This window comes from Nomascus leucogenys, chromosome 7b (assembly GCF_006542625.1).
Source record: "Nomascus leucogenys isolate Asia chromosome 7b, Asia_NLE_v1, whole genome shotgun sequence".
Classification (NCBI taxonomy): Eukaryota; Metazoa; Chordata; class Mammalia; order Primates; family Hylobatidae; genus Nomascus; species Nomascus leucogenys.
In genome coordinates, this window is record NC_044387.1 from 50,731,185 (window position 1) to 50,758,103 (window position 26,919).

A 26,919-nucleotide genomic window follows, 5' to 3' on the forward strand; every position below is an offset into this window, starting at 1 on the left:
TGCCTGCCTTGGTCTCCCAAAGTGCTGGGATTACAGGCGTGAGCCACCGTGACCGGCCTTCTTTTTCTTTTTCTTTTTTCTTTTTTTTTGAGACAGAGTCTTGCTTTTTCTTTTTCCTTTGAGACAAGGTCTCATTCTGTCACCCAAGCTGAAGTACAGCAGCCTGATCATGGTTCACTGCAGCCATGAACTCTGGGCTCAAGCAGTCCTCCTGCCTTAGCCTCCCAAATAGCTAGGACTACAGGTGCATGCCACTATGCCTGGCCAATTCTTTTGTTTTTGTTTAATTGATGTACTTATTTTGAGACAGAGTCTTGCCCTACTATCCAGACTGGAGTACAGTGGTGTGATCATAGCTCATTTGCAGCCTCCAGTTTCTGTGCTCAACTGATCGTCCCACCTCAGGCTCTCAAGAAGCTAGGACTACAGGTGTGAGCCACCACGCCTAGCTAATTCTTTAGTTTTTTTTTTTTTTTTTGTAGAGACAGGGTCTTACTATGTTGCCCAGGCTGGTCTTGAATTCCCAGCCTCAAACGATCCTCCTGCTTCAGGCTCCCAAAGTGCTAGGATAACAGGTAAAAGCCACCGTGCCTCACAAGAGTGCACCATTTTAATCGGTTTTATTATTATTCAGGTAAGGTAAGGCTAACGTCAGAAAATAATTGTGACACTGAGCATGGTGTCTCACGCCTGTTATCCTAGCACTTTGAGAGGCCAAGGCAGGAAAATCATTTGAGGCCAGCAGTCTGAGACCAGCCTGAACAACGGAGCAAGACCCTGTCTCTACAAAAAAATTTTTTTAATTGGCCAGGCGTGGTGGCTCACATCTGTAGTTTTAGCTACTCGGGAGCCTGAGGTGGGAGGATCACTTGAGCACAGGAGTTTGAGGCTGCAGTGAGCCATGTTTGTGCCACTGCACTCCAGCCTGGATGACAGAGTGAGACTCTGTCTCAAAAAATAATAATAAGGCTGGGCGCAGTGGCTCATGCCTATAATCTCAGCACTTTGGGAGGCGGAGGGGGTGGGGGGGATCACTTGAGCTCAGGAATTTGAGACCAGCCTGATCAACAGGGTGATACCCTGTCTCTACGAAAAATACAAAAAATTAGCCAGGCGTGGTGGTGTGCGCCTCTAATCACAGCTACTATGGAGGCTGAGGCGAAAGAATTGCTTGAACCTGGGAGGCTGCAGTGAGCTGAGATCGTGCCACTGCACTACAACCTGGGCGACAGAGTGAAACTCCGTCTCAAAACAAAACAAAACAAAAACAAACAAAAAACATGGGCAGGGCTAGGTGGTCCATGCCTGTAATCCCAGCACTTTGGGAGGCTGAGGTGAGCAGATCACAAGGTCAGGAGTTTGAGACCAGCCTGGCCAATATGGTGGAAACCCTGTCTCTACTAAAAATACAAACAAAATTAGCTGGGCGTGGCAGCGGGCGCCTGTAATCCCGGCTACTCAGGAGGCTGAGGCGGGAGAATCACTTGAACCTGGGAGGCGGAGGTTGCAGTGAGCCAAGATCATGCCATTGCACTCCAGCCTCGGCAAGAATGAGACTCTGTCTCAAAAAAGGAAAAAAAAAAAACATGGAGCACTTTTTCCGGGGACAGAACCATATCTGAGGACCCACATCCCACAGAACACAGCTCAGGAGACTGTAAGTGTGGAGCCTCCAGTGCCTGAAGCCAGAATCTGGAAGGAAAGGCCACTCCAGGCCTGGAGCCTCAGCTCTTGTAGTCACCATCTGCCATCCAAGGATCTCCTCTTCAGTGCCACCAAGGAGGGAATCAGGAGACTCTATCTTGACTGTCATGGAGATACCCTGAGGAGGTGTCAAGAAAGGAGTGGGACCTGGGAAGGGGCTATATAGCCTCCCCAAGGGAATTCTGGAGGCTGTGAGTTAAAAAAAGGGCACTGTTTTTTGTCTTTTTTTTTTTTTTTTTTTTTTGAGACAGAGTCTTGCTGTCGCCCAGGTTGGAGTGCAGTGGCGCGATCTCGGCTCACTGCAGGCTCCGCCCCCCGGGGTTCACGCCATTCTCCTGCCTCAGCCTCCCGAGTAGCTGGGACTACAGGCGCCCGCCACCTCGCCCGGCTAATTTTTTGTATTTTTAGTAGAGATGGGGTTTCACCGTGTTAGCCAGGATGGTCTCGATCTCCTGACCTCGTGATCCGCCCGCCTCGACCTCCCAAAGTGCTGGGATTACAGGCGTGAGCCACCGCGCCCGGCCTTGTTTTTTGTCTTTTTTTTAGTCGTCTCACCGTGTCACCCAGGCTGAAGTGTAGTTGTGTGATTTTAATTAATTTCTGCCTTGAACTGGGCTCAAGTGATCTTCCCGCCTCAGCTTCCTGAGGAGCTGGGACTACAGGTGTGAGCCACCACGCCCAGCTAATGCTTTTATTTTTACAGAGATGAGGCCTTGCTATGTTGCCCAGGCTGGGCAGATCCCGACTTCCAGTGATCTGCCTGCCTCGGCCTCCCAAAGTGTTGGGATTACAGGCATGAGCCACCATGCCTGGCCATCCCATGTTTAAATAAGCTTGGGGAAGTGCTGCCTGTTTCTGCAATACTGATTGGAGTGCTTGCTACATCATGGTGCTGAGCACAGAGACAGCTCTTTAAAATTTATCACACTTAATCATCACCACAGCCCTGCTAAGTCATGGGTCATACCCTCCTTTTACAGATGGAAACACCAAGGCAGTCCAAAGGAAAGTGCTTATCCAGAGCCAGAGTCTGACAATGGCGGGCTTCATGGAAGACTCAGTTTTCCTCCACCCTCACTGTCCAGAACTCTGCCTGCAAAAGGCAGGACACAGCTGAATCATGGGGGCTGGGAACACTTCTAAAACCTTGGGGGTAAGGGAGCTGGGGAAAGGGAGGTGTTGCTCCAGGCATCCACCTGGTGCCCTGGCTGGAGAGGTCTGGTGGGGGTCATGGGGTGAGGGCAGGAGACAGAAGTGGAGAGACAGAGACAGAGGGGAGGCAGTAAACAGGAAGGAAAGAGGAAGGATAATGAAAAGAGACATGGAGAAAAAAAGTCAAAGAAAGAGTGAACATGGAGAGGCAAAAAAACAATGTGAGGCCGGGACCAGTGGCTTGCACCTGTAATCCCAGCACTTTGGGAGGCCAAGGTAAGAGGATTGCTTGACCCCAGGAGTTCAAGACCAGTCTAGGCAACATAGTGAGACTCCATCTCTACAAAATTAAAAAGAAAAAAATTTCAATAGGCATGGTGGCATGCACCTGTAGTCCCAGCTACTCAGGAGGCTGAAGTGGGAGGATTGCTTGAGCCTGGGAGGCCGAAGCTGCAGTCAGCTGTGATTGTGCCACTGCACTGCAGCCTGGGCAACAGAGTAAGACCCTGTTTCAAAAAAAAAAAGAGAAAAGAAAAGAAAGAAAAGAAAGGAAGGAGGGAAAAGAAAGAAAAAGAGAGAAAGAGGAAGGAAGGAAGGAAGGAAGGAAGGGCGAAAGAGCAAAAGAGCGAGAAAGCAAGCCAGCCAGCTGGGCGCAGTGGCTCACACTTGTAATCCCAGCACTTTGGGAGGCCGAGTGGGGCGGATCTCCTGAGGTCGGGAGTTCGAGACCAGCCTGGCCAACATGGAGAAACCCTGTCTCTACTAAAAACACAAAATTAGCCAGGTGTGGTGGCATATGCCTGTAATCCCAGCTACTTGGGAGGCTGGGGCAGGAGAATCGCTTGAACCCGGGAGGCGGAGATTACGGCAAGCCAAGATTGCACCATTGTACTCCAGCCTGGGCAACAAGAGCAAAACTGTGTCCAAAAAAGAAAGGAAGGAAGGAAGGGAGGGAGGGAGAGAGGGAGGGAGGAAGAGAAAGGAAAAAAGGGAAAGGGGCGGGGAGGGGAGAGGAGAGGAGGGGAGAGAGAATGTGAAACCTAGACAGAAAGAAAAGGAAGACAGAGAGGAGGGGAACAAGAAGGGGAGAGACTGGGAGAAGCAGACAAATACAAAAGACACGAAATGGCCGGGCACGGTGGCTCATTCCTATAATCCCAGCACTTTGAGAGGCCGAGGCAGGTGGATCACCTGAGGTCAGGAGTTCGAGACCAGCCTGGCCTTCCTCATATCTACTAAAAATACAAAAAAATTAGCCAGGGGTGGTGGCTGGCGCCTGTAATACCAGCTACTCCGGAGGCTGAGACAGGAGAATCGCTTGAACGCGAGTGGTGGAGGTTGCAGTGAGCTGAGATTGCGGCACTGCACTCCAGCATGGCTGACAGAGCGAGACTCATTCTCAGATAAATAAATAAATAAATAGGTCAGGCTTGGTGGCTCAGCACTTTGGGAGGCCAAGGTGGGCGGATCATTTGAGGTCAGGAATTCAAGACCAAACTGACCAACATGGTGAAACTCCATCTCTATTAAAAATACAAAAAAAGGCTGGGCGCAGTGGCTCACGCCTGTAATCCTGTAATCCCAGCACTTTGGGAGGCTGAGGCGGGTGGATCACGAGGTCAGGGGATCGAGACCATCCTGGCTAACACGGTGAAACCCCATCTCTACTAAAAATACAAAAAAATTAGCTGGGCGTGGTGGCGGGCAACTGTAGTCCCAGCTACTCAGAAGGCTGAGGCAGGAGAATGGCGTGAACCCGGGAGATGGAGCTTGCAGTGAGCCGAGATCACACCACTGCACTCCAGGCTGGGCAAGAGAGCGAGACTATGTCTCAAAAAAAAAAAAAAAAATCTAGCCAGGTGTAGTGGTGCACACCTGTAGTCCCAGTTACTCGGGAGGCTGAGACAGGAGAATTGCTTGAACTTGAGAGGCGGAGATTGCAGTGAGCTGAGATCGTACCACTGCATTCTAGCCTGGGTGACAGAGGGAGCCTCCATCTCAAAAAATAATAATAAAAAAAAATAATTATTATTAATAAACATAATAAATAAATAAATAAACGACAGGAAATGATGGTGAGAACTGGTGTGAGGGACTAGCTAGTGGCGAGTGCTTACAAGGAGGTGCTTGTGACCTGCTATGGACCTGGAAGCGACTAGGGCTGAGTACAAAGGGGGCAAAGGAATTTGGGGGTGATGGAAATGTTCTGTATCTTGACTGTGGTGGTGGTTATATGAGCGTTGGCAAAACTTTAAAACACCAGAAAGGGAGAACTTTACTGTACAGGTGGTTCACAACTGCAATCCCAGCACTTGTGGGAGGCTGGGGCAGGAGAATTGCTTGAGCCAAGTTCGAGACCAGCCTCGACAACATAGGGAGACTCTCTCTAAAAAAAAATCAATCCCAATGATGGCATTCCCCACCTCAGGGAATGCCAGCCCCCACTTCTTCTGCCACCCCTCCCCCATGGGCCCCGTTAACGGATACAGGTAGGAAGGCATTTCCTGCCTAGATGTCTCCGCCCCCACTGCCATGGAGACCAGCTTGGAAGCTTAGGGGAGCTGCTGTGGCTCAGGGCTCAGTGGGAAGGAAGAGGAGGCCAGGAGTCTTGGACTAGCTGCAGGGTTTGAGCTAGGCTGAAGCAGCAGAACCACAGAGGTGGCTGAGCAGGGGCCTGGCCCTGGGACCCAGCCATCCACACTCACACATCCACTTCTCCCTCCAGAGCCCCGCCCTGGAGCAGGTCTCTGCTCGAGGCCTTTCCTTAGTTGGGGAATCGAGAGTTGGAGGATCAAAGCCCCCCGACATCTCCCTCCCCCGCCGCAGCTATGTTTATCAAGGTGATGTTTGGGGGTAAGTGGGGTCTCCTGTCGTGGCAGGCGGATAGGGGGATGAGCACACTCAGAGGCGTGCTTCCTTCCGCTCTTGCGGAGGGTGGGGAGGCAATGGCGGGAAAGAGGGGAGTGGTGCAGATGGCGGGGGTAGGGGAAGCGGCTCTGTGAGGATGCAAAGCCAGCACCTGGAGCGAGACCCTTTAAGGGAAAACCCGAGCTGAGTCCTGCTCATTCACGAGGGCTCCTCTTGGCGAGAGACCGCTGCATTACCCTGGAGTAGGTTTTTAAACCGCACAATCTCTTCGCCATTCAATCCGTGATCCTCAAGCTTCAGCGTGCATCAGACACCTGAAACTCTAGCCACAGTTGCAGGTTCCTCGTCCCTCTGGCTGGAGGCGGGTCGGCCCTGTGCGGTAGCGGAAGGGAAGAGGGGAGCCGATGGGTGCGGAGGGCGGGGACTGGCTGGGTCCCGTGGGGGCGGGGCCCGGGAGGAGGCTGGGCTGGCGCGCACTTCATGCTTTGCAGGACTCAAGAGACCAACACTTGGGAGTCACCACACATGGGAGAAAAGTCACCACACATGGGAGATGGATGGAGGGTTCTCCAGGGCAGTTTAAGCAACAGATGTCGGAGCTGTTATGCCTGGGGCACAGTCCTAGCCCCATAGGCCCAGTAGCAGCTCTGGGAAAGGGAGAGATGGGAGGGAGAGACAGAGGACCCCAGATTTGGAGGAAGGTAAGAGATCCCACATGCTCACCTTTGCCCCTCCTCCACAGCCGGCTGCTCGGTGCTGGTGAACACCTCTTGCAGGCTGGTGAACCTCACCGCCCACCTGAGGCAGAAAGCAGGGTTGCCCCGAGATGGTGAGGAGACAGGGAGGAGAAGGAGGGGCTGAGGGGTCCCAGGCAGGGGTGCCAGCCCTGCCCATCCTCTCTCCATGTCCTCCCAGCGACCATTGCTCTCCTGGCTGAGGACGGCAACCTAGTGAGCCTGGAGGAGGACCTGAAGGAAGGGGCTTCCCGGGCCCAAACCATGGGCAACTCCTTGCTGAAGGAGCGAACCATATATGTCCTCATTCGGATCATCAGTAAGGTTCTCTCCCCTGCAGCTATGGTAGAATGTAAGAGGGGGGCATAGCGGACCATAGACCACCCAAGGCCCTGTCCAGCCTCCCACCTCGGCTGGGGACCTAGTCCCAATCCATCCCTACCCAATGCTCTGCCCCCAGCCTGGACTAGCAAACAGTTCCAGAGTGAGAGGCAGAGTAGGGACCATTAGGCCAGTCAGGTATCCTTCATCCTCTCTCCACATGCCAGAGGGAGAGGACATGGCCTCCACCCGTTATGAGTCCCTACTGGAGAATCTGGATGACCATTACCCAGAGCTGGCAGGTAAGTGTCAGGGTACAGCCCAGGGGGAGGGCACACCTTCTCCCTAACCCCTACCAACAGGACTTCCTGGGCCTTCCAGAGGAACTGCGCAGGCTGTCAGGCGTCTCCTCTGCAGGCCACAACTGGAGGAAGGGCATGGGCACTCGGCGTGGCCGCCATGAGCAAAGCCCCACTTCAAGGCCCAGAAAGGTGAGCTCCCTGCCACCCAGGAGTTGCTAGCTGGGACCGGGAGCCAGGTACAGAGGAGATTTGGACATCCAGAGAGACACCCAGAGTGGGACCCCTTCCTGCAGGACAGACACATATGATGAGAGGCAGACCCTCAACACCAACTCCACACACATATACCCCCAGATGGAACACACTGTACCCTGAGACAGGTCCCCACCACCCCACTGGAGTGCCAGCGCACTAAGGGCCGGAATGTCGTCAGGCTTCACAGATGTGGCATAGGGGCTGGCACACAGTAGGAGCTCAGTGCACAACTGCTGGATGAACTCAACGAAGGCGGCAGCATGGTGTGTGATGGCACGGCCCACACTGGGTTTGAAGGGCTTGTTCTTCCATTCTGGCTGGCCCAGGGACCTGACACACTACTGCCATCTAGCCAAGTTGGACTCAGACCCAAGGGGGTTAGCCAGGACCTCTGCCTTGTGTGATCAGGTGCAAACAGATAACAACCCAGCAGGACTTCTCTGGCAGAATCTGGAATTGCTGAGAAGTTGCATCAGCAAGAGGGGCAAGGTCAGACAGGATTTGAGGCCGCTGGGGGCACCTAAGCTGTGGGTGCAGAGAATGGGATGCAGAGGCAGAGACAAGAAGGGTAGAGAAGGCAGATATCCCTGATAAGAGGGAGTCCATGGGTTCATCCTGGGATTCCACCCTCAGAGTCAGATGCCCTTGGGATCACCTACTAATGCCTCTCCACCACACTCTGGACTGCCCCAGGCATCTGTCCTGTGCTACCCACAGTGCAGATTGCAACAGGGCTCCTCCTCCCCACCCAGGGCCCTGATTAAGGGGATGGATTGCACACTGTAGTAAGACATCCATCCTGACCCCACCTCATCAGCCAGGGAGCTCCCGGAAGACAGGCCATCGAGAGAGGCACACAACAGGCTGTGGTCTAAAATAAACTTTTAATTGCACATTTGTGTCTTGGGTTATCTGTGGGGTGAGAAACCTCCTCACTTCCAATCCCAGCTATCCGGGTACAATCTGTTGTTGTGGTCTGGCTGTCGGCGAGGGGTAGAGGTGGGTGCAGGACTGGCCCCCGAGTCTGCACTGACCTCTTCAGGGCAGGGAGCTCAGACCTGGGAAGGGAGGGGCAGCACAGGCTGGTGGTCAGCCTGCAGGTGCAAGAGGAGGGTCGGCCTCTCCCGCTCCCCGCCTGGGTCGGGGTCCACTCACTCACCATGGTTGTACTTGCACTGCTTCAGAGCCTCGCTGAAGCCCTCACACAGGGACAGGTCACTCTGAGTGGCCGAACAGTCCAGGAACTGCCTGATCTCGTAGGCACAGGGCCCCATCTGCAGGGGCTGGGGGGCAGCGGGGGTGGGGGCCTGGGGGTACAGTGCAAGAGTCTGCAGGATCAGCTTGGAGTTGGCACCTGGAGGTGCATTTCAAAGCTGGAGCCACCTGCCCCTCCCCACATCCCCAGCCTGGGTGTCCCAAGGGTCCTAGGCAGGCTGAGTGATCCAGCAGCAGAGATGGCTACAGATAGCATGTTTCTGCTGCCTTTTTTTTTTTGAGACAGAGTCTTGCTCTGTCACCTAGAGTGGAGTGCAGCAACGCAGTCTCGGCTCACTGCAACCTCCACCTCCCGGGTTCAAGTGGTTGTCCTGCCTCAGCCTCCCAAGTAGCTGGGGCTACAGGTGCCTGCCACCATGCCCAACAAATTTTTGTATTTTTAGTAGAGACGGGGTTTCACTATGTTGGCCAGGCCGGTATCGAACTCCTGAACTCATGATCCACCCGCCTTGGCCTCCCAAAGTGCTGGGATTACAGGCATGAGCCACTGCGCCTGGCCTCTGCTGCCTTCTAATGGGCACTTTGGGCGGGTGCAGGGGAGGGAGGAGAAGGCTCTAGGATAGCCCAGTACTCTGCCTGTACTCTCAGAGTATGAGCCCCACCCCCACAAGTTCTAGCACCTTCCTGGCTCAGCTACACTAATCCTCATGACCCCTGACCTAGCCACAAAGCCACATTTGGCTTAGGGTAGGTGGGGTCCCTAGCAGGTGAAAGGTCATCAGCGAAGTGGCTCCCCTTCGCCCTTGGGCCCTGCGGCCACAGTGCCCAGACCTGGGTGTGGGGAGAACAGGGGCTCAGGAAATCCAACACCCCTCCCCTCTGCTAAGGTGAGGTGACCTTGGGCGAGTCTCTGAGCCCTCAGGGCCTGGGTTTCCCATCTTTAAAGGGCTGGTTGGTATCTCTCCCTGGGAGCTTAGGGACCCTGACCTCAAGGGAGGGGTTGGGAAGCCTGCCTCTAAGTGACAGTGAACTCAAGACCAGTGCACTAGGACCCTTCCTGGGCAAAGAGTCCTGGGCTGAAGCAATGGTGAATACACGCAGACACTTCCCACTGGACGCTTGGGCAGCTCCCTGTGTGGCCTCGAGATAATCCTGCCTCAGTTTGTCTTGGACCCGCTGCTCACCTGCTGCGCAGCAGGCTGGGAGGGCTCCGAGCTCCCCCCGCTGAAGGCTCCGGTCAGGGCGCTGCCCATGACGTGTCCCACAGCCGAGCCCACGGCTACCCCTGCGGCCGTGGTCGCCATCTGAGCCATGAGCCCCGGCTGGCCCGAAGGGGCGGGGGCTGGGACGGCTGCCGAGGGCGGTGGGTGCGCGGGGGGGTGGGCAGAGGGCGCGGCGGGGCGGCTGCGGGGGTGGGAGGAAGCAGGGTTAATCCTGGCCAGATCCCAGGCTGGGGGGGCTGCAGCTCCTGGAAACGACCCCCGGAGAGACGGACGACCCCTGTCTCCACACGTGGGTGCTGCACCCCCACCCTTCCCCCCGCCAAGATGGCGCAGCAGCAGCCAAGGTCACTCTGCGGACGCCCTTGGGGGAGTGCCCACGCTTCCCTAACCCCCTCCCCACAGGGCCCTTGTCCCCCTCACACCTGGCTGGCCGGGAGGCCACGCTGCGGCTTCCCCGAGGCATGGTGGCGGCGGTGGGACCCAGGCGACCTTAGAGACGGCGGCAGCGGTGCTGTCGCGGGGACAAATGCCGCAGCGCTTGTCACAGCCGGCGCAAAAAAGGCGGGGCCCCGGGCGGGGCCTCAGGAATACGCCCCCAGCGGGAGGCGGCACTGCCCCCAAGCCTGTCCCCCTTCTCCCGTCCTCCGGACCTCTCCCTTCCAGCAGCTCCGGGTCTCGGCTGGAAATGGGACCCTGCTCCCTCCCTTGCCCCTGGCAGGCTCTGCAGGTTCTGGGGACACAGGCCAGTGTCGCAAAGTGCCGAGGGCTTAAGGACGGCGACAGTTCTTTCTGTTAGGATCACCGCAGAGGGCAGGGAGCGGAGTTGGGGGTTGTTGCGAGCCCTGGAGGGGAGAGGAGACGGGGAGGCGACGGGATGGGGCCAGCCGGGAAGGAGACGCGAGGCTCCAGGCTGGACTCCGCTCTCTGCCCCCTCCCGGACTCGGCTGTCTGTCCCTTCCCTCCAGACAGGGTCTGCTGACCACCGCGTGGCCTCGGAGTCTCGGGTGGCCTAGGGCAGTGAAGCGCGGCCCTGGGGAAGGCCTGGAGCAACCCATCCCCAGAACTCCCACGAGGGGGCGTCCCAACCCGTCTTCGACTGTCTTGGCCAAAATGCGCTGCCAACGCCTGCAGCCTTACGCAGGGCCCACGGGGGATATGAGGCCCCCTGCGCGGCCCTGAACCCCACCGGATTACCTGGGCCGGTCCCCCCACCTAGTCCCTGGCCCCGCGGGTGCAACCCCCAACACTAACGGCCTTTACGCGACATCAAAGCAGCGTGTCTATCCCAAAGGCCTAGGAGCATTTGCCCGGCTCGGTCAAATCTAGCGCAAGTTTGAAGCCTGCGGCCTCGCAATTTTAGCAGCTTGGTTCCAGGCCAGGTGAGCTGGAGCGCGGATTTAGAACGCTTTCCTGCTCTTCGGGAACTTGAGGTTTTAATTTTAATTTTAATTTTTTTTGACACGGAGCCTTGCTCTGTCGCCCAGGTTGGAATGCAGTGGCGATCTCGGCTCACTGCAACCTCCACCTCCCGGATTCAAGCAATTCTCCTGCCTCAGCCTCCTGAATAGCTGGGACTACAGGCTCATGCCACCACACCTGGCTAATTTTTGTATTTTTAGTAGAGACGGAGTTTCACCATGTTGGCCAAGCTGGTCTCGAACTCCTGACCTCATGATCCTCCCACCACGGCCTCCCACAGTGCTGGGATTACAGGCATGAGCCATCGTGCCTGGCTGAGCTTGAGGTTTTTATGGTCTTTTCTGGGTGACTTTGCAGTGGTCGTATTATTACTCCTAGGTGGGGTAGGGCAGGGACTGTCCCTCATCACTGTTTGCTGTGCCTGCAGAGTACTCCTGGCACCAAGACTGTGGGCAGGGTGCAACCACCGAGAACAAAAGCACCCAGAAGTGGGGGTGTGGGTCACCGAGTAAGAGAGGAGGCCCCTCTGTAAGGAAGGATGAGGTCAAGGGGCAAGGGGAGCGATGGCTGGGGTGTTTGGCCCTGCCTGGCACGCTCAGTTGTATGTGTGCACAGCTGTCCCCGGCCATGCATGCTCTCCATGGAAGTCAGGTGCAGCCCTGTGTTCTCTCACACTGCAGTCCTTTCAGCCAGCCTGTGAACAGGGCCCTTCCCCACCCCGTCTTCAGTTTCACCTCTCTGAAGGGCGGTGACCACCCACCTTGCGGGTGGCCTCCCAGTGAGGTGAGCACACCAAGGGTGGGCCATTCTTTCCTGGCAGACTCACCAGGCCTGGTCCAGCCACTGCTCCCTTGGCATGCAGTCCATGCCACCAGGTTCCTATTTGCCAAACCAAACAAACTGAACACTTCTCATGGTGGTACCCGGGCCTAAACTGCAGAGAGCTGTTACTTCAGCTCCCATGGCTGATGGACTGCAGGTTCCACAAGGCATGGCCTTGCACCTCGGAGGCACCCAAGACCACTTAAGTGGGTTACACAAATGAAAATGAGGCTGAAAGGATGACACTGAAGCAGGCATTGAAATGCCTACTTTTTTTTTTTTTTTTTTTGAGACAGAGTCTTGCTCTGTCACTCAGGCTGGAGTGCAGTGGTACGATCTCCACTCACTGCAACTTCCGCCTCCTGGGTTCAAGCGATTCTCTTGCCATGAGGTGCACACCACCATGCCCTGCTAATTTTTTGTTTTTTGGTTTTTTTGTTTGTTTGTTTTTGTTTTTTTAAACAGAGTCTCACTCTGTTGCCAGGCTGGAGTGCGGGGCGGTGTGATCTCAGCTCACTGCAACCTCCACCTCCCGGGTTCAAGTGATTCTCCTGCTTCAGCTTCCCAAGTAGCTGGGACTACAGGTGCGTGCCACCATGCCCAGTTAATTTTTTTTGTATTTTTAGTAGAAACGGGGTTTCACCATGTTGGCCAGGATGGTCTCTCGTGATCCGCTTGCCTCAGCCTCCCAAAGTGCTGGGATTACAGGCATGAGCCACCACGCCTGGCTTGAAATACTTACTTTTTAAAAATGAGTCAATTTAGCGGGTAACAGTGGCTCATGTCTATATCCCAGAACTTTGTGAGGCCCAGGCAGGCAGATTGCTTGAGTCCAGGAGGAGTTCGAGACCAGCCTGGCCAACACGGTGAAACTCTGTCTCTATAAAAAATACAAAAATTAGCAGGGCACAGTGATGCACACCTGTAGACCCAGCTACTTGGGAGGCTGAGGCAGGAGGATCGTTTGAGCCTGGAAGGCGGAGGTTGCAGTGAGCCAAGATCACACCATTGAACAAGACCCTGCCTCAAAATAATAAAAATAAATAAAAGTGAACGACTTTAAAGAAAAGATTGCCTTTCAGGCACGGTGGCTCATGCCTGTAATCCTAGCACTTTGGGAGGCCGAGGCGGGTGGATCACCTGAGGTCAGGAGTTCAAGACCAGCCTGGCTAACACAGTGAAACCCCATCTCTACTAAAAATATAAAAAATTAGCCAGGTGTGGTGGCGGGCACCTGTAGTCCCAGCTACTCGGGAGACTGAGGCAGGAGAATGGCGTGAACCCAGGAGGCGGAGGTTGCAGTGAGCCAAGATCGCGTCACTGCACTCCAGCCTGGGCGACAGAGACTCCGTCTCAAAAAAAAAAAAAGATTACGAACAGTCTAGGTTGTAAAAATCACTGCTGTCTTACTTCTCCTTGCCCTCTAGGAGTCTCTGGGGAGTCTTCTTGAATAAGCTGTGAAACGTTTCCCCACCCGCTTCCCTTTATTGGCCCAGGCTTCCTGACCACAGCCTCACCTTTGAGCAGCTCAGAGCCCTGCCTGCCAGGATGGGAGCCACTGCCTGGATCGTGGCTCTGCAGGGCCACCCATGATGGAACAGGTCGCCTGGTGAGGTGGTGAGGCCCTTCATCATTTCAGGGGGTGTACAGCAGGATTGGGTAACCCCGAAAATCAGGGATGAGACTGGAGGATCCCATCCAGAATGTGGACACACCCCCTCCTTTGAGTCTCACCTCCTTTCTTTCTTTTTTTTTTTTTTTTGAGATGGAGTCTCTCTCTGTCACCCAGGCTGGAGTGCAATGGCACAATCTCGGCTCACTGCAACCTCCACCTCCCGGGTTCAAGTGATTCTCCTGCCTCAGCTCCCCGAGTAGCTGGGCTTACAGGTGTGTGCCACCACGCCTAGCTAATTTTTGCAATTTTAGTAGAGACAAGGTTTCACCATGTTGGTCAGGCTGGTCTCCAACTCCTGACCTCATGATCCACCTGCCTCGGCCTCCCAAAGTGCTGGGATTACAGGCATGAGCCACTGCGCCCGGCCTCTCGCCTCCTTTCTTTCAAGTCTGAGGTGGCTAGCCTGGAGGGGTCCCCAGGGGCTTGTTGGGCCCTGACGAGGGGACACCCTGGGGGCCCAGTACTCCACTCAGACACCTCCCACAGCCTTCTGACAGCACCCTCCCCACAACTGACCAGCTAGAGGACCTCCTGACCCCTCCACTTGTCTGCTGGTATGGAAAAGCCTGGCCCCTCCCTCTTGGAGCCTCAGTTTCCCTATCTGAAACTTCAGTCTATCCCAAGCTGAAGGACTGGCCAGTCCTTGCCATATGCCTCACTTTCCCCTGGGACACATTTTAATATCCCTTTCCTGGCCAGGTGCAATGCCTCCCCCATGTAATCCCAGCACTTTGGGAGGCCCAGGTGGGCAGATCACTTGAGGTCAGGAGTTCCAGACCAGCCTGGCCAACATGGTGAAACCCCGTCTCTACTAAAAATACAAAAATTAGCCAGGCCTGGTGGCGCACGTCTGTGGTCCCAGCTACTTGGGAGGCTGAGGTAGGAGAATCGTTTGAACCTGGGAGGCGGAGGTTGCAGTGAGTGGAGATCACACCATTGCACTCCTGCCTGGGAGACAGAGTGAGACTGTGTCTCAAAAAAAATAATAATAATAAATAAAATAATATCCCTTTCCTCACAGGGGCTATTGTGTCATCTTCTAGAAGGATCCGTTGAGGCTCTGAGGGTTGGGGGAACTTGCTTGTGGGTAGGACCACCTGTCACAAGTTAGCAGAGGTCAGAGGTCAGGTCACCACGGAGACCCAGTGGGATGCGCCTTCCATAGGTGGGGGTACGGATGGGACCCATGAAACCTGATTCCTATCAGACTCTAGCCAAATCTAAGACTTTGGACGGCCACCACCCAGCGGAGAAACTGAGACCCAGAGCGGCACGGGTTGGCCAGGGTCACCTAGCACCAGACAGGGACTTTGCCAGCCCCGGGGCAGGACCCTGTCGCCGGCCCTCGACCCCGCTGGGCCGTCCCCTCCCCGCTCACCTCCCCCACCCAGGCCGCGGCGGCTAGGAGAGCTCAGAACAAAAGGCGGCGGGGGGCGGGGCCGGGGCGGGCCGGGGGTGGGGCGGAAGCTATAAGGGGCGGCGGCCCGGCGCGGCCCAGCAACCCAGCAGCCCCGGGGCGGATGGCTCCGGCCGCCTGGCTCCGCAGCGCGGCCCCGCGCGCCCTCCTGCTCCCGATGCTGCTGCTGCTGCTCCAGCCGCCGCCGCTGCTGGCCAGGGCTCTGCCGCCGGTGAGTGCCCGCCACTCGCCGGTCGCTCCTCGCCGAGGGGGCGCCGGGCACGCGGGCTGGGCCCAGCGGCAGATCCGGACCCAAAGGGATGCCCCGGGTGGCCTCCAGCGCCCGGTACCCGAAACGCTTTCTGGTTCCCTCTAGGCGTGATAGACAGCGAGCTTGCAGTCCCTGGGGGTGTGAAGAGGAGCCGGCGCCGGCATCGTTCGGGCTGGTGGGACGGGACTCCACGCTGGACTCAAACGCTTGCTCCCAGCGTGGGGACCTGCCTCTCGCACTCCAGCCGCGGGTGCTGGAGTGTGCGTTGAAGGAAGTAGCAGAGGGAGTGGTTACAGGGCCCCCTATTCATCGCAGGGACAAAGCCGAGCAGATCCCAGGCAGGTGTCAGCCTGCAGGTGTGTGGCCGCAGTTAGTACACCTCCAGGTGTGCGGTGGGATGGAGGATAAAGGGAGAGCTGGGGAGGGCAGCGCTGTGCTGCGGGAAATCGGGTCTGAGCCTGGAGATGTCCCCCGCGGGCACCTGCTGGCAGCAGTTTTGGGAGGCTTGGAGCCAGGAGAACATGAGTATGAAATAGTATGAGTGCAGTGTGTGTGTGACTGAGCGGTGGTTGTCAGAAAGAAGCGGAGAGAGAAAGGAAAGGGAGAAAATGTGTGCTCAGGAAAGGAGAAGAAAGCCCAGGTAAGAGAGGACAGCAGAGTGAGGAGAGGAGGGACTGTCATGGAGTGTGTGTGACAGCTTGCATGTGTCCCAAAAGCTGCCCCTTCCCTGGGGCGCTTCCAGGCACCAGTCACAGGGCCTGGGGCCAGAGCCTGGGCCACTCCACTCTACAGTGGAGGCATCCAGACAGCTCGGGCAGGGAAGGGAGCAGGAGGGGGTGACAGGCAGGAGTCTCAGGACTGGTCTGGTGAGGAGGGAGGCCTGGCCAGGCTGGGACCCTCTGTCCAGCCACTCTGGCTCTGCCCTGGGCAAACTTGTCCTGTGCTGGCTATGGGAGCAGAAGGGGATGGGATGGGTGGGGTAGAGTGAATGGGAGGCATCTGAGTCTGGAGTCTTGCCTCCTTCCCGGCCCCTCTTGGTCCCTAGGACTTGGGACAGAGTCAGGAATCACTGTGGGTAGACATTGAACCCACAGGTCTGGAAATTGGAGAGATCTGGGTTTGAACCATGCGACCGTGGGTGAATCCTGCCATGCCTCAGAATCTCACCCACTCCATCTCTAATGGGGGTGTGGGTGGGAGGGGGCAATGGTGCCTACTGCTGTGCCCACTGCTGAGCAATGAGGTGATGCCAGGCTCACTAGAAACACTGTCACCTGTAGCTGCCACTTTGACGCTTGTGCATGGTCAATGCTGGAGCTGGGGGCCAGCTTGGGGTGGGGTCTGAGCTAGACTGTGGTCTGTCACTCTGCAAACACGCAGGGAGCATTTGGGGTCACCTCTGATGTGTTTATCCCTCGGCTGCCTTCAGCAAGGCTGGGAGAGCTCTGTAAATATTTATCCAGCCCAGTTCCCAGCTTTCAGGGTTGATGGAAGCCCTGCAGTCCGATGGATGGGATGAAGCTATCATCCCTCCTGGAGCCAGCAGCAGAGGGGTGAGAATAGGAAGATTAGGTGGAAGCTTGAGATAGAAGATATCCCTGCTTGCCACCTGGCTTTGAGAGTTGGGCAGGTTGCTTGACCTCTCTGAGCCTCAGAGGGGCGTGATGATACCTGCATGGTGATGCTCCCGTCTTCCTCCATAGCCTAACAAGTGCCCTCCTTGAAGTCTCGCCTCCCACTGACATCAGAAGGCATAGCTATGATTAATTATACCCACTAGACCGACTGCAAACTGAGGCCCAGAAAGGGGCACAATGAGCCCGGCCTTTCTCAGTGTTTCCTGGCACCCTGGGGTCCTCCCTTATCTCCCCTCTATCTGGTGCTTCCCATTTTCTGGATTGCAAGTTGACCCCGGGACGGGGTTGACTCCGAGTCTCTAAGCTCTGCCTGGACACTGGGTCAGCTGAGAAATTCCTTGAATGTGTCTGCAGCTGAGGTTTGGTGTCTGCCAGAGGAGGGTGGGGCTGAGTGAGCTAAGAACCCACCACAGGGCAGGCCAAGGGAGGTTGCTGGCCAAGACAGAGGGAATGCACTGGAAGCAGAGATGATTCTTGGGAAAGTGGGTTTTGGAGAAAAGCCAAGAGCTGGGGAGACAGGGGGAAGCCCTGGAGGTGGGAGGCATGAGCCCCAGGTCTAGGCCCAGCTCTTGCATGACTTGCTGTGTGACCCCAGGCAAAGTCCTTGAGCTCTCTGGGCTGTCTCATCCTTTGGGAAATGAGGGAGCTGCTTGTTCCTCAAACTCCCCAGGGGTGTAGATGAGGCCAGTAGTGGCCTGTGTCTACCACCTCACCTCACTGAATCCCAAGAGTCCTGGGAAGGCCAAGCCCACCTGTCTCACAAGTAGCAAGCTGCTTCATGCCATGCCTTGTAGTTAGGGCATCTGGCCCCAGGCCTGAAAGGACTTGGAAAGATGAAGTGTGGGAGGACAGTGAGGCAGTGTGTCCTATCCCAGCCATGGGGAAACTGAGGCCAAGAGCTCATGGGCTCTAAAAAAATCATGGGCTCTAAAAACAACCTCACTAGCTAGAGGCCTCATTTCTAGCATCTCCTGCTCACTCAGTTTCTAAGAATTTAATGAACGAGACATGGACAGAGAGAAGAGACCTTGATATGCTGGGACACCCTGCACAAGGCGCTTCTCTTTTCTAGGCCTGAAAGCTCCCTTCTAGCTGCGACTTCTGTTTTACCATTTAAAGCCTGGAGATTTTGTTGGGGAACTAGAGGGGAGGTGGGTGATGGGAACTGTAGGGACTGGCAAGGGCAGATTCCCAAGCGTGGGAGGGGAGGGCCTACAGGGACAAGGAACAGGACCAGGTAAGAGATGCTTCTCTGTGCCAGAGGCTACAGCAGGCATTACAGAAGGATTTCATGTAGCCCTTTGCTGTGGCATCATTCCCATTTGACAGATAGGAAAGTTGAGGCTAAGAGAGGAAGGTGACTTGTCTAGAGTCTCCATGTCATAGAACTAGGCCTTCTGAATCTCAGCGGTTGGCTCTTTTTGCGACACTAAGACTGTCATGATCCAGGGGTTTGGGCATGGACTGGGTGCCTCATGAGGGAAGGACAGGAACAGACAGTGGAAGGGGTGGGGCATGCCTGTGGCTCTCCCTCCATGACTGTCTGCACCAGGACTCACTGGAGGGCAGAGGAGAGAAGAGATTTCTAGCCATGGGCATAGACAGGGCTGGCAGGCTGGGCTCTGGGTTGTTTGAAGCTCCCAGGGGACAGCACAGCTCTGCCCTCTCCAGGGAGGGTCTTCATACCCCTGCCAGGCTGGGGAAAGGAATCTGTTTCTCCTGTAGGTCAAGGGGGCAGTGTGGCGAGGAGAAGGAGGCAGGCCCCTCTGGCAGCCCATATCCTCCATGGGAGAACTTGGATATGTAGCATCTCCACCTTCCTGGTGGATATTGGAAGCCCAACGAACCTGCCTGCAAAATGCCCGGGAAATAGCAGGTGCTGAATAATTTGCAGTTCCTTCTCTTCTGTCACCAAGGTGAGGCCAGCCTGGGTCCCTCCTTCAGGGGAAGGGTGACTCAACCCCTGCAGAGCAGAGCAGAGGTAGCAGGGAGCTGGGTGGGCTGTGAGCACAGTCTGCTGCCTGCCAGCTGTTATCCGATCAAGCTGCTTAACTCCTCTGGGGCCCATTTCCTCATCCTGGAAATGAGGGTGATGATGGTGGAGTTGGTGAAAGGTTCCATCAGGGGCTAAAAGCAAGTCCGTGGAGCTGTTGCCAAGGTCCTAGCCTGTAACCAGTGATAAATACTTATTAACAATAAGCCCAGGCTGGGTGCGGTGGCTCATGCCTGTAATCCCAGTACTTTGGGAGGCCAAGGCGGGTGGATCATGAGGTCAGAAGTTCAAGACCAGCCTGGCCAAGATAGAGAAACCTCATCTCTACTAAAAATACAAAAATTAGCCAGGCATGAGGCTGGGCACAGTGGCTTACATCTGTAATCCCAGCACTTTGGGAGGCCGAGGCGGGCGGATCACAAGGTCAGGAGATCGAGACCATCCTGGCTAACACAGTGAAACCCCGTCTTTACTAAAAATAGAAAAAAGTTAGCCGGGCATGGCAGTGTGCGCCTGTAGTCCCAGCTACTCGGGAGGCTGAGTCAGGAGCATGGCATGAACCCGGAAGGCAGAGGTTGTAGTGAGCCCAGATCACGCCACTGCACTCCAGCCTGGGCGACAGAGCGAGACTCCGTCTCAAAAAAAAAAAAAAAAAAAAAAAAAAAAATTAACCAGGCATGGTGGCGGGCACCTGTAACCCCAGCTACTCGGAAGGCTGAGGCAGAGAATTGCTTGAACCTGAGAGGTGGAGGTTGTAGTGAGCTGAGATCGCGCCACTGCACTCCAGCCTGGGCAACAGAGCGAGACTCCATCTCAAAAAAAAAAAAAACAAGACAAAACAAAACAAAAAACCAATAAGCCCAGAATCGGCCAGAACCCACAACCCAGTGAGACTGCGCTGTGCCAGGTAACCATGCAATAAGCAAGCTCAGAAACAGAGGGAAGCTGCTTTAGGGCCTCACGCCCTTAGTAGTTCCACAGCCTCCGTGTTCAGAAGGCCCCCCTTCATGGTGGGGTGTTCTTGACGCCTCAGCTCTGGGATCAGGAGCAGGGAGCGTTGGGACGCTGATCAGATCCCTGGGGTGTCTGGAGCCTGGGAGAGCTGCCAAAGGCTGAGGGTGAGGTGGGGCCTGAGCGGCTGAGCTCCTGCCCCAAATATGGCTGTGAGGAGGCTGCAGTTGCCCAGACCAGACAGGTGCTGAGTCTCTCAGCAAGCAGCACAGCTCCATCCCTCTCCTTCAGTGCAGGAAGGAGACTTGGCTTCTGTGCGGTGTCCAGAGCCAGGCCTTAGCCTTAGGCCTGGGCTGCCAGGGTCCTGGCCTGGCCTTGCCACGCCCTTGCTGGGTGACTTTGCAGGGTCTCCAACCTCTCTGAGCTTCTGCTTTTCTCATGCACAAGAACTGTAACTTCTGCCCTGGAGACTTATAGACAGGTAGTAGGATGTAGCTCAGGTCTGAATCTCCATCTGTGGTCCTGGGGCTTTGGCGAGTGGGGCTGGGCACCTGGCAATTAACTGTCCCCACCCTCCTGGCTTGAAGAAGGCAGGCAGACCACAGATCAGCTCCAACTGTACTCCTAGCCCTGGTGAGATGTGACCAAAACCACCTCTGCTAGAAGCCAAGCCTCAGTGGCCAGGTGCCTTCCCGGGTGCTGGGCCTGTGCTACGTGCTATATATACCTCACCTTGTCCAGTCCACAAATCAGTGTCACCCCCAGCAGTCAGGTTACACTGACTGAGGCCACACTGCAGGGCTACAGCTGCTCCACACTGGGGAGGAGGTGGGGGAAATCCTGGGCAGGAGAGAGGGCAGAGCCTGCTCACATGACAGGGACAGCAGCATGGGGGGTGACCCAGGTGTGTCTGAACTTAGTGGACACAGGAAGAAAGGGAGTTGGAAGCGAGTTTCTGTGGGGAGCAGGAGGTTGCCTGGTGTTCCCTCAGAGGAAGCTTTTTGGGGTCCATTCCTGGAGTGTATGGCTCATAGCTAGTCCCAGTGTGGCCTCCACCCCCAGACCTCATTGGCCTATGTAGCTGGAGTAGGTGACAGGCAGCCCAGAGCCCTCCACGATGCCTTGGAATAAGGTGCCAAGAAACCAGAGAGCCAGCCAGATGCCAAAGGGCCTTGCCATGTGCCGATGCCACTTCCCTCTCCATTTGCCCAGCCACACAGTGGGCTGGGGTTGCACGTCGGTCTGCTGACAGGCCACACCTCTAACTGTGGGCCATGTGGACCTTAGGCCTGACCAGACCCTCATGTCATCTCTCCTGCCTAGGACGCCCACCACCTCCATGCCGAGAGGAGGGGGCCACAGCCCTGGCATGCAGCCCTGCCTAGTAGCCCGGCACCTGCCCCTGCCACGCAGGAGGCCCCCCGGCCTGCCAGCAGCCTCAGGCCTCCCCGCTGTGGCGTGCCTGACCCACCTGATGGGCTGAGTGCCCGCAACCGACAGAAGAGGTTCGTGCTTTCTGGCGGGCGCTGGGAGAAGACGGACCTCACCTACAGGTAGGGGCCTGGGAGCAGGACACTAGGATGCCACCTGTGTGTCCATGGGTGAGCCAGCCGCCCTCACAGCTGCTCCTTGAGACACAGGCTGGGGTAGATCTTCGTGTCTAACAGGCCTGTGTGTCCACTGAACCCCAGGGAGGCCATGTATTGGCAAACACCCTGAAACCCCAACTTAGACATACACACATATGGAGACCCTCCCTCAGCAGAGGGGCAGAGCCTGTGTCATCATGCAAAGAGTCCCAGCACATGCCTGCGGACGGGTGTTCAGTCACTCAGGCAGCCTTTACTAGAGACCTGTGAGGACCAGGCTCTGGGACTCCACGGTGAATGAGGCAGACACAGCCCCATCCTCTGTGTCAGTCTGAGGTGGGTGTCAGCCATGTCATTTTCCAACTCTACTATCACAACTTGGGCTTCGAGCAGGTGGAGACAGTGGTAAGTGGGGAGAGGCAATAGTGGGCATCTCACTGGGTGACCTGGGAGGACCCTGGGCAGATGATGGGGAAACTGGGGCTCACACATCCTGCGGGTGGGGACCCAGCCTGGGAATGAAGAATGGGCTGGTGTCACACAGTATTGGAGCTGAGACTGGGGTCTTCAGAATTTCCTAGGTGGGGGCCTGGGAACCAACAGGGGCTCAAAGAACCAAGGTCTCCCCACAGTGAGTGGCACTGTCAGGTCTAGGATGGGGGTCTCGGGACCCCTGGTCCTGGTTCTTTCCACGGAATGCAGACACTTGTATTTGCCTAAGTATGAGCAAACCACATACACATGTGCCCCTGTGGCCAGGGAGACCAGCGTGCTGAAGCTGAGGCCCAGGAGCACACCTGGCCTGTGTCCTGAGCGTTCACCAAGCATCCAGGGGCAACTCCTGGTGCCTCAGCCATCGGGGGCTGTCCCTTCCCTGAGGCCCAGGCCCCTCCATCTCCCTCCAGGATCCTTCGGTTCCCATGGCAGCTGGTGCAGGAGCAGGTGCGGCAGACAATGGCAGAGGCCCTAAAGGTATGGAGCGATGTGACGCCACTCACCTTCACTGAGGTGCACGAGGGCCGTGCTGACATCATGATCGACTTCGCCAGGTGAATGGGCGGCCTGGGACCCCTCTGGGAACAGCCTCACCTGCCAGCAGCCACTGACCCCGCCCCCACCCATCTGTAGGTACTGGCATGGGGACGACCTGCCGTTTGATGGGCCTGGGGGCATCCTGGCCCATGCCTTCTTCCCTAAGACTCACCGAGAAGGGGATGTCCACTTCGACTATGATGAGACCTGGACTATCGGGGATGACCAGGGTATGGGCTGGGGACCCATTTTCCAGATGGGGCAACTGAAGATCATAAAGAATGGGGACTCGCCAAGGTCACTGAGCTGGGGTCTGGAGCTGGATGTCCTGGGCAGGAGGTTTGGGGGTTGCTGAGCCACCTCCCTTTTCCAGGCACAGACCTGCTGCAGGTGGCAGCCCATGAATTTGGCCACGTGCTGGGGCTGCAGCACACAACAGCAGCCAAGGCCCTGATGTCTGCCTTCTACACCTTTCGCTACCCACTGAGTCTCAGCCCAGATGACCACAGGGGCATTCAACACCTGTATGGCCAGCCCTGGCCCACTGTCACCTCCAGGACCCCAGCCCTGGGCCCCCAGGCTGGGATAGACACCAATGAGATTGCACCGCCAGAGGTGAGGCCCTGCCCGCCAGTCCCCCCACTCCTCTGCTGCCCGCTGTGACTGCAGCATATGCCCTCAGCATGTGTCCCTCTCTCCCACCACAGCCGGACGCCCCACCAGATGCCTGTGAGGCCTCCTTTGACGCGGTCTCCACCATCCGAGGCGAGCTCTTTTTCTTCAAAGCGGGCTTTGTGTGGCGCCTGCGCGGGGGCCAGCTGCAGCCCGGCTACCCAGCATTGGCCTCTCGCCACTGGCAGGGACTGCCCAGCCCTGTGGACGCTGCCTTTGAGGATGCCCAGGGCCACATTTGGTTCTTCCAAGGTGAGTGGGGGTTGGGGATCTGCTCGAGAGACTTCCCAGAGCCAGGAATGTTATGGCCAAGGGCAGGAACAGACAGATGGATCCTCAGGGGCACAGTGGATAGGGAGCGCTGCCCCAAAGCCTGGGGGCCAAGGGAGAGAGAGTGTGGTTTGCTCCTCAGGCACAGGTAGGAGGCTCCCGGAGGTGGCTCTTGAGATAGGAGCAGCGTGGAAGGGATTGCACGGTGGGGCCACGTGTTGGTGCGTTCAACCCTCAAAGCCACCCCATGGGGCGGAGTTCTAGAGATGAGGCCTCTGGGGCTCCGAGGCAGTGAAGTGACTCACCAAGAATGCAGCTGGGAAGAGGCAGGGCAGGGAATTGATCCAGGTCTGTCATCCTAGAGCTGGGATTTCCATCTTCAACTGGCAGAGATGAGAGCCTGGAGCGTTGCAGATGCCAGGGACTTCACAAATGAAGGCACCGCATGGGAAACCTGTGTGGGTTCCAGGGCGGCCCAGCCTGCAGGGGCCCAGGGAGTGGTCAGCAGGCATTCGTCATGGCCAAATGCCAGTGGACGGAGCAGGCGCCCAGGCAGCCCTCCACTGATGAGAGTAACCTCACCTGTGTGCTAGTTTACAGAGCATTCACTGCCCCAGCTTATCGCAGGCCTCCCACTTCCCTCTGCGGGTGGGGTGCTGAGCAGGCATTATTGGCCTGCATGTTTTACTAATGAGGAAACTGAGGCTGGGAGAGTCTGTGGTGGGGGTCAAGCAGGTCCACAGTGGCGGGGCATGGCAGTGGTGGCTAGGCAGGTCCTTGCAGCCTTCCCTCTCCGGCAGGTGCTCAGTACTGGGTGTACGACGGTGAAAAGCCAGTTCTGGGCCCCGCACCCCTCACCGAGCTGGGCCTGGTGAGGTTCCCGGTCCATGCCGCCTTGGTCTGGGGTCCCGAGAAGAACAAGATCTACTTCTTCCGAGGCAGGGACTACTGGCGTTTCCACCCCAGCACCCAGCGTGTAGACAGTCCTGTGCCCCGCAGGACCACTGACTGGCGAGGGGTGCCCTCTGAGATCGACGCTGCCTTCCAGGATGCTGATGGTGCGTTGGGGGTGAGGCAGCTGGTGGGAGGTGGGCACAGCAGCCGCTTCTCCCACCTGGTGGTGGCTGGGCCTCCCATATGCCTGCCACAGGAAGCCTGGCTCTTCATCACAGGTCCTTTGTCCAGCGCCGTCTGCCCTCCTCTCGGTGGCCGGCTAGTGCTACATTCCATGTTGCAGATGAGAGGACTGAGGGTCAGAGAAGTGCCAGGTCTTACCCTGGTGCCTCAGCCACAGCCAGTAGAACAATAAACTGCTGTACACTGAGGGCCAACAATGCTCTAAGCTCCTTACTGGTCTCATCCAGTTCTCAGAACAGCCCTCTGATGTAACACCTGTTGTGAACCCAGTTTCCAGAGGAGCAAATGGAGGCTCAGGCAATGAGGCCCTAACCTGGACTTCTACCCTGGTGGTCCCTGCTTCTAACCACTGACCCACCCAGCCTCCCACAACCACAGAGGGCTAGAGCCAGTCCAGTGATCCCTCCCCTCCTGGGCTCCTCTTCTGTGCTCTTTCTCTCACATCAGGACCCACTGGGAGAGCTATCCTAGGGTAGCCTCCAGCACCAGGACTCCAGGATGCCTGTCAATAGCCTGGCTGATGGGTGCGGGAGAGACTGATGTGGAGGGTGTTGGAGCAACGGGACTTGCTTTCCTGAGAGGTGGGACTCAGGCCTCTGAGGCTCTGGGTACATCTCAGGCTGGGTATTAGCCCAGCCCAGATTCCAGGGCAGCCAGAAGGGCTCCCTAGAGGGAAGAGAGGTTCTGAAAGGCTGGCCCTGGATCCTGCAGGAACCTCGAGGAACTCAGCAGTGGCCAAGGGCTGCCCACCAAGCCCTCCCTTAGTGCCCATCCCTGGGCACAGCCTGACAGGCAGGAGTAGGGCCCAGTGTCCACTCGCCCAGGCTTGACCACCTTCTCTTCTCAGGCTATGCCTACTTCCTGCGCGGCCGCCTCTACTGGAAGTTTGACCCTGTGAAGGTGAAGGTTCTGGAAGGCTTCCCCCGTCTCGTGGGTCCCGACTTCTTCGGCTGTGCCGAGCCTGCCAACACTTTCCTCTGACCATGGCTTGGATGCCCTCAGGGGTGCTGACCCCTGCCAGGCCACGGATATCAGGCTAGAGACCCATGGCCATCTTTGTGGCTGTGGGCACCAGGCATGGGACTGAGCCCATGTCTCCTCAGGGGGATGGGGTGGGGTACAACCACCATGACAACTGCAGGGAGGGCCACGCAGGTCGTGGTCACCTGCCAGTGACTGTCTCAGACTGGGCAGGGAGGCTTTGGCATGACTTAAGAGGAAGGGCAGTCTTGGGCCAGCTATGCAGGTCCTGGCAAACCTGGCTGCCCTGTCTCCATCCCTGTCCCTCAGGGTAGCACCATGGCAGGACTGGGGGAACTGGAATGTCCTTGCTCTATCCCTGTTGTGAGGTTCCTTCCAGGGGCTGGCACTGAAGCAAGGGTGCTGGGGCCCTGTGGCCTTCAGCCCTGGCTGAGCAACTGGGCTGTAGGGCAGGGCCACTTCCTGAGGTCAGGTCTTGGTAGGTGCCTGCATCTGTCTACCTTCTGGCTGACAATCCTAGAAATCTGTTCTCTAGAATCCAGGCCAAAAAGTTCACAGTCAAATGAGGAGGGGGATTCTTCATGCAGGAGACCCCGGGCCCTGGAGGCTGCAACATACCTCAATCCTGTCCCAGGCCAGATCTTCCTGAAGCCCTTTTCGCAGCACTGCTATCCTCCAAAGCCATTGTAAATGTGTGTACAGTGTGTATAAAGCTTCTTTTTTTTTTTTAAACTGAGGATTGTCATTAAACACAGTTGTTTTCTACCTGCCTGCTTATTCTCCTTTTGTGAATGCTCAGCCAGGATTGGGAGGCCTGGCCACTGTCCAGCCCAACCCTGGGAGCTAGGGTCGAAGTCCACCACCCCCAAGCCTCTGGCCCTTGGGGCTGGACACAGTGCTCAGGGCTCTTTCTGCTCCATTTCTACATCACATTTTGTTACAGTGGCTTCTTAACTGGCTCCGCACTTTCCTACTTGTCCCCTCTGTTCATCCTCCAGAGTGGTGGTTTATCTGCTCATGCCACAGCCCAGCCTTCCATACATAGCTGTGGTTTCTGCATCATAGGCTCAACTAACCTCGGGTAGAAAAAAAAAAATGTTTAAAAAAAGGATGTGGCCGGGCGCAGTGGCTTGTGCCTGTAATCCCAGTTCTTTGGGAGGCCGAGGTGTGTGGATCACCTGAGGTCAGGAGTTCAAGAACAGTCTGGCCAACATGGTGAAATGCCATCTCCACTAAAAATACAAAAATTAGCTGGGTGTGGTGGCAGGAGCCTGTAATCCCAGCTACTTGGGAGGCTGAG

General features: G+C 56.6%; 3 protein-coding genes across 6 annotated transcripts; 2 read left to right on the forward strand and 1 right to left on the reverse strand.

Annotated features, from left to right (window-relative positions):
- Window positions 1–5,390: 5,390 nt before the first annotated feature.
- On the forward strand, window positions 5,391–8,231 carry C7BH22orf15 (chromosome 7b C22orf15 homolog). Of its 3 annotated transcripts, none has more exons than XM_012508064.2 (6): window positions 5,391–5,709; window positions 6,467–6,553; window positions 6,640–6,782; window positions 7,007–7,081; window positions 7,161–7,270; window positions 8,089–8,231. In XM_012508064.2, the coding sequence occupies exons 1-6, from the start codon at window positions 5,685–5,687 to the stop codon at window positions 8,120–8,122; spliced, it is 474 nt and encodes a 157-aa protein (XP_012363518.1). In that variant the 5' UTR covers window positions 5,391–5,684; the 3' UTR covers window positions 8,123–8,231. The 3 variants fall into 3 exon arrangements, with proteins under 3 accessions (XP_012363518.1, XP_003281773.1, XP_030671821.1); XM_003281725.3 differs by having other exon boundaries at window positions 5,398–5,709; window positions 6,640–6,777; XM_030815961.1 differs by lacking the exon at window positions 8,089–8,231 and having other exon boundaries at window positions 5,614–5,709; window positions 6,640–6,777; window positions 7,161–7,599.
- CHCHD10 (coiled-coil-helix-coiled-coil-helix domain containing 10) lies at window positions 8,202–10,335 on the reverse strand. Of its 2 annotated transcripts, none has more exons than XM_030815963.1 (4): window positions 10,197–10,335; window positions 9,736–9,955; window positions 8,496–8,643; window positions 8,202–8,394 (listed from the first exon to the last, which is right to left on the reverse strand). In XM_030815963.1, exons 1-4 carry the CDS (start codon window positions 10,235–10,237, stop codon window positions 8,375–8,377), a joined length of 429 nt encoding a protein of 142 aa, XP_030671823.1. In that variant the 5' UTR covers window positions 10,238–10,335; the 3' UTR covers window positions 8,202–8,374. The 2 variants fall into 2 exon arrangements, with proteins under 2 accessions (XP_030671823.1, XP_030671822.1); XM_030815962.1 differs by having other exon boundaries at window positions 8,496–8,664.
- Window positions 10,336–15,197: 4,862 nt separating this feature from the next.
- Window positions 15,198–26,384, forward strand: MMP11 (matrix metallopeptidase 11). Its single transcript, XM_030815964.1, has 8 exons — window positions 15,198–15,318; window positions 21,262–21,491; window positions 22,433–22,576; window positions 22,656–22,789; window positions 22,933–23,174; window positions 23,267–23,483; window positions 24,302–24,559; window positions 25,486–26,384. Exons 1-8 carry the CDS (start codon window positions 15,211–15,213, stop codon window positions 25,617–25,619), a joined length of 1,467 nt encoding a protein of 488 aa, XP_030671824.1. The 5' UTR covers window positions 15,198–15,210; the 3' UTR covers window positions 25,620–26,384.
- The last annotated feature ends 535 nt before the right edge of the window (window positions 26,385–26,919 follow it).

Coding starts and splice junctions, on each gene's coding strand:
- CHCHD10 (XM_030815962.1), bottom strand. CDS start 10,237: ATGCCTCGGGGAAGCCGCAGCGTGGCCTCCCGGCCAGCCAG. Junction 9,956..10,196: donor GTGGCCTCCCGGCCAGCCAG/GTGTGAGGGGGA, acceptor CCACCCCCGCAG/CCGCCCCGCCGCGCCCTCTG. Junction 8,665..9,735: donor CCCAGCCTGCTGCGCAGCAG/GTGAGCAGCGGG, acceptor CTGATCCTGCAG/ACTCTTGCACTGTACCCCCA.
- C7BH22orf15 (XM_012508064.2), top strand. CDS start 5,685: ATGTTTATCAAGGTGATGTTTGGGG. Junction 6,554..6,639: donor AGCAGGGTTGCCCCGAGATG/GTGAGGAGACAG, acceptor ATGTCCTCCCAG/CGACCATTGCTCTCCTGGCT. Junction 7,271..8,088: donor CCACTTCAAGGCCCAGAAAG/GTGAGCTCCCTG, acceptor CTCCCCACCCAG/GGCCCTGATTAAGGGGATGG.
- MMP11 (XM_030815964.1), top strand. CDS start 15,211: ATGGCTCCGGCCGCCTGGCTCCGCAGCGCGGCCCCGCGCGCCCTCCTG. Junction 15,319..21,261: donor TGGCCAGGGCTCTGCCGCCG/GTGAGTGCCCGC, acceptor TCTCCTGCCTAG/GACGCCCACCACCTCCATGC. Junction 23,175..23,266: donor ATGAGATTGCACCGCCAGAG/GTGAGGCCCTGC, acceptor CTCCCACCACAG/CCGGACGCCCCACCAGATGC.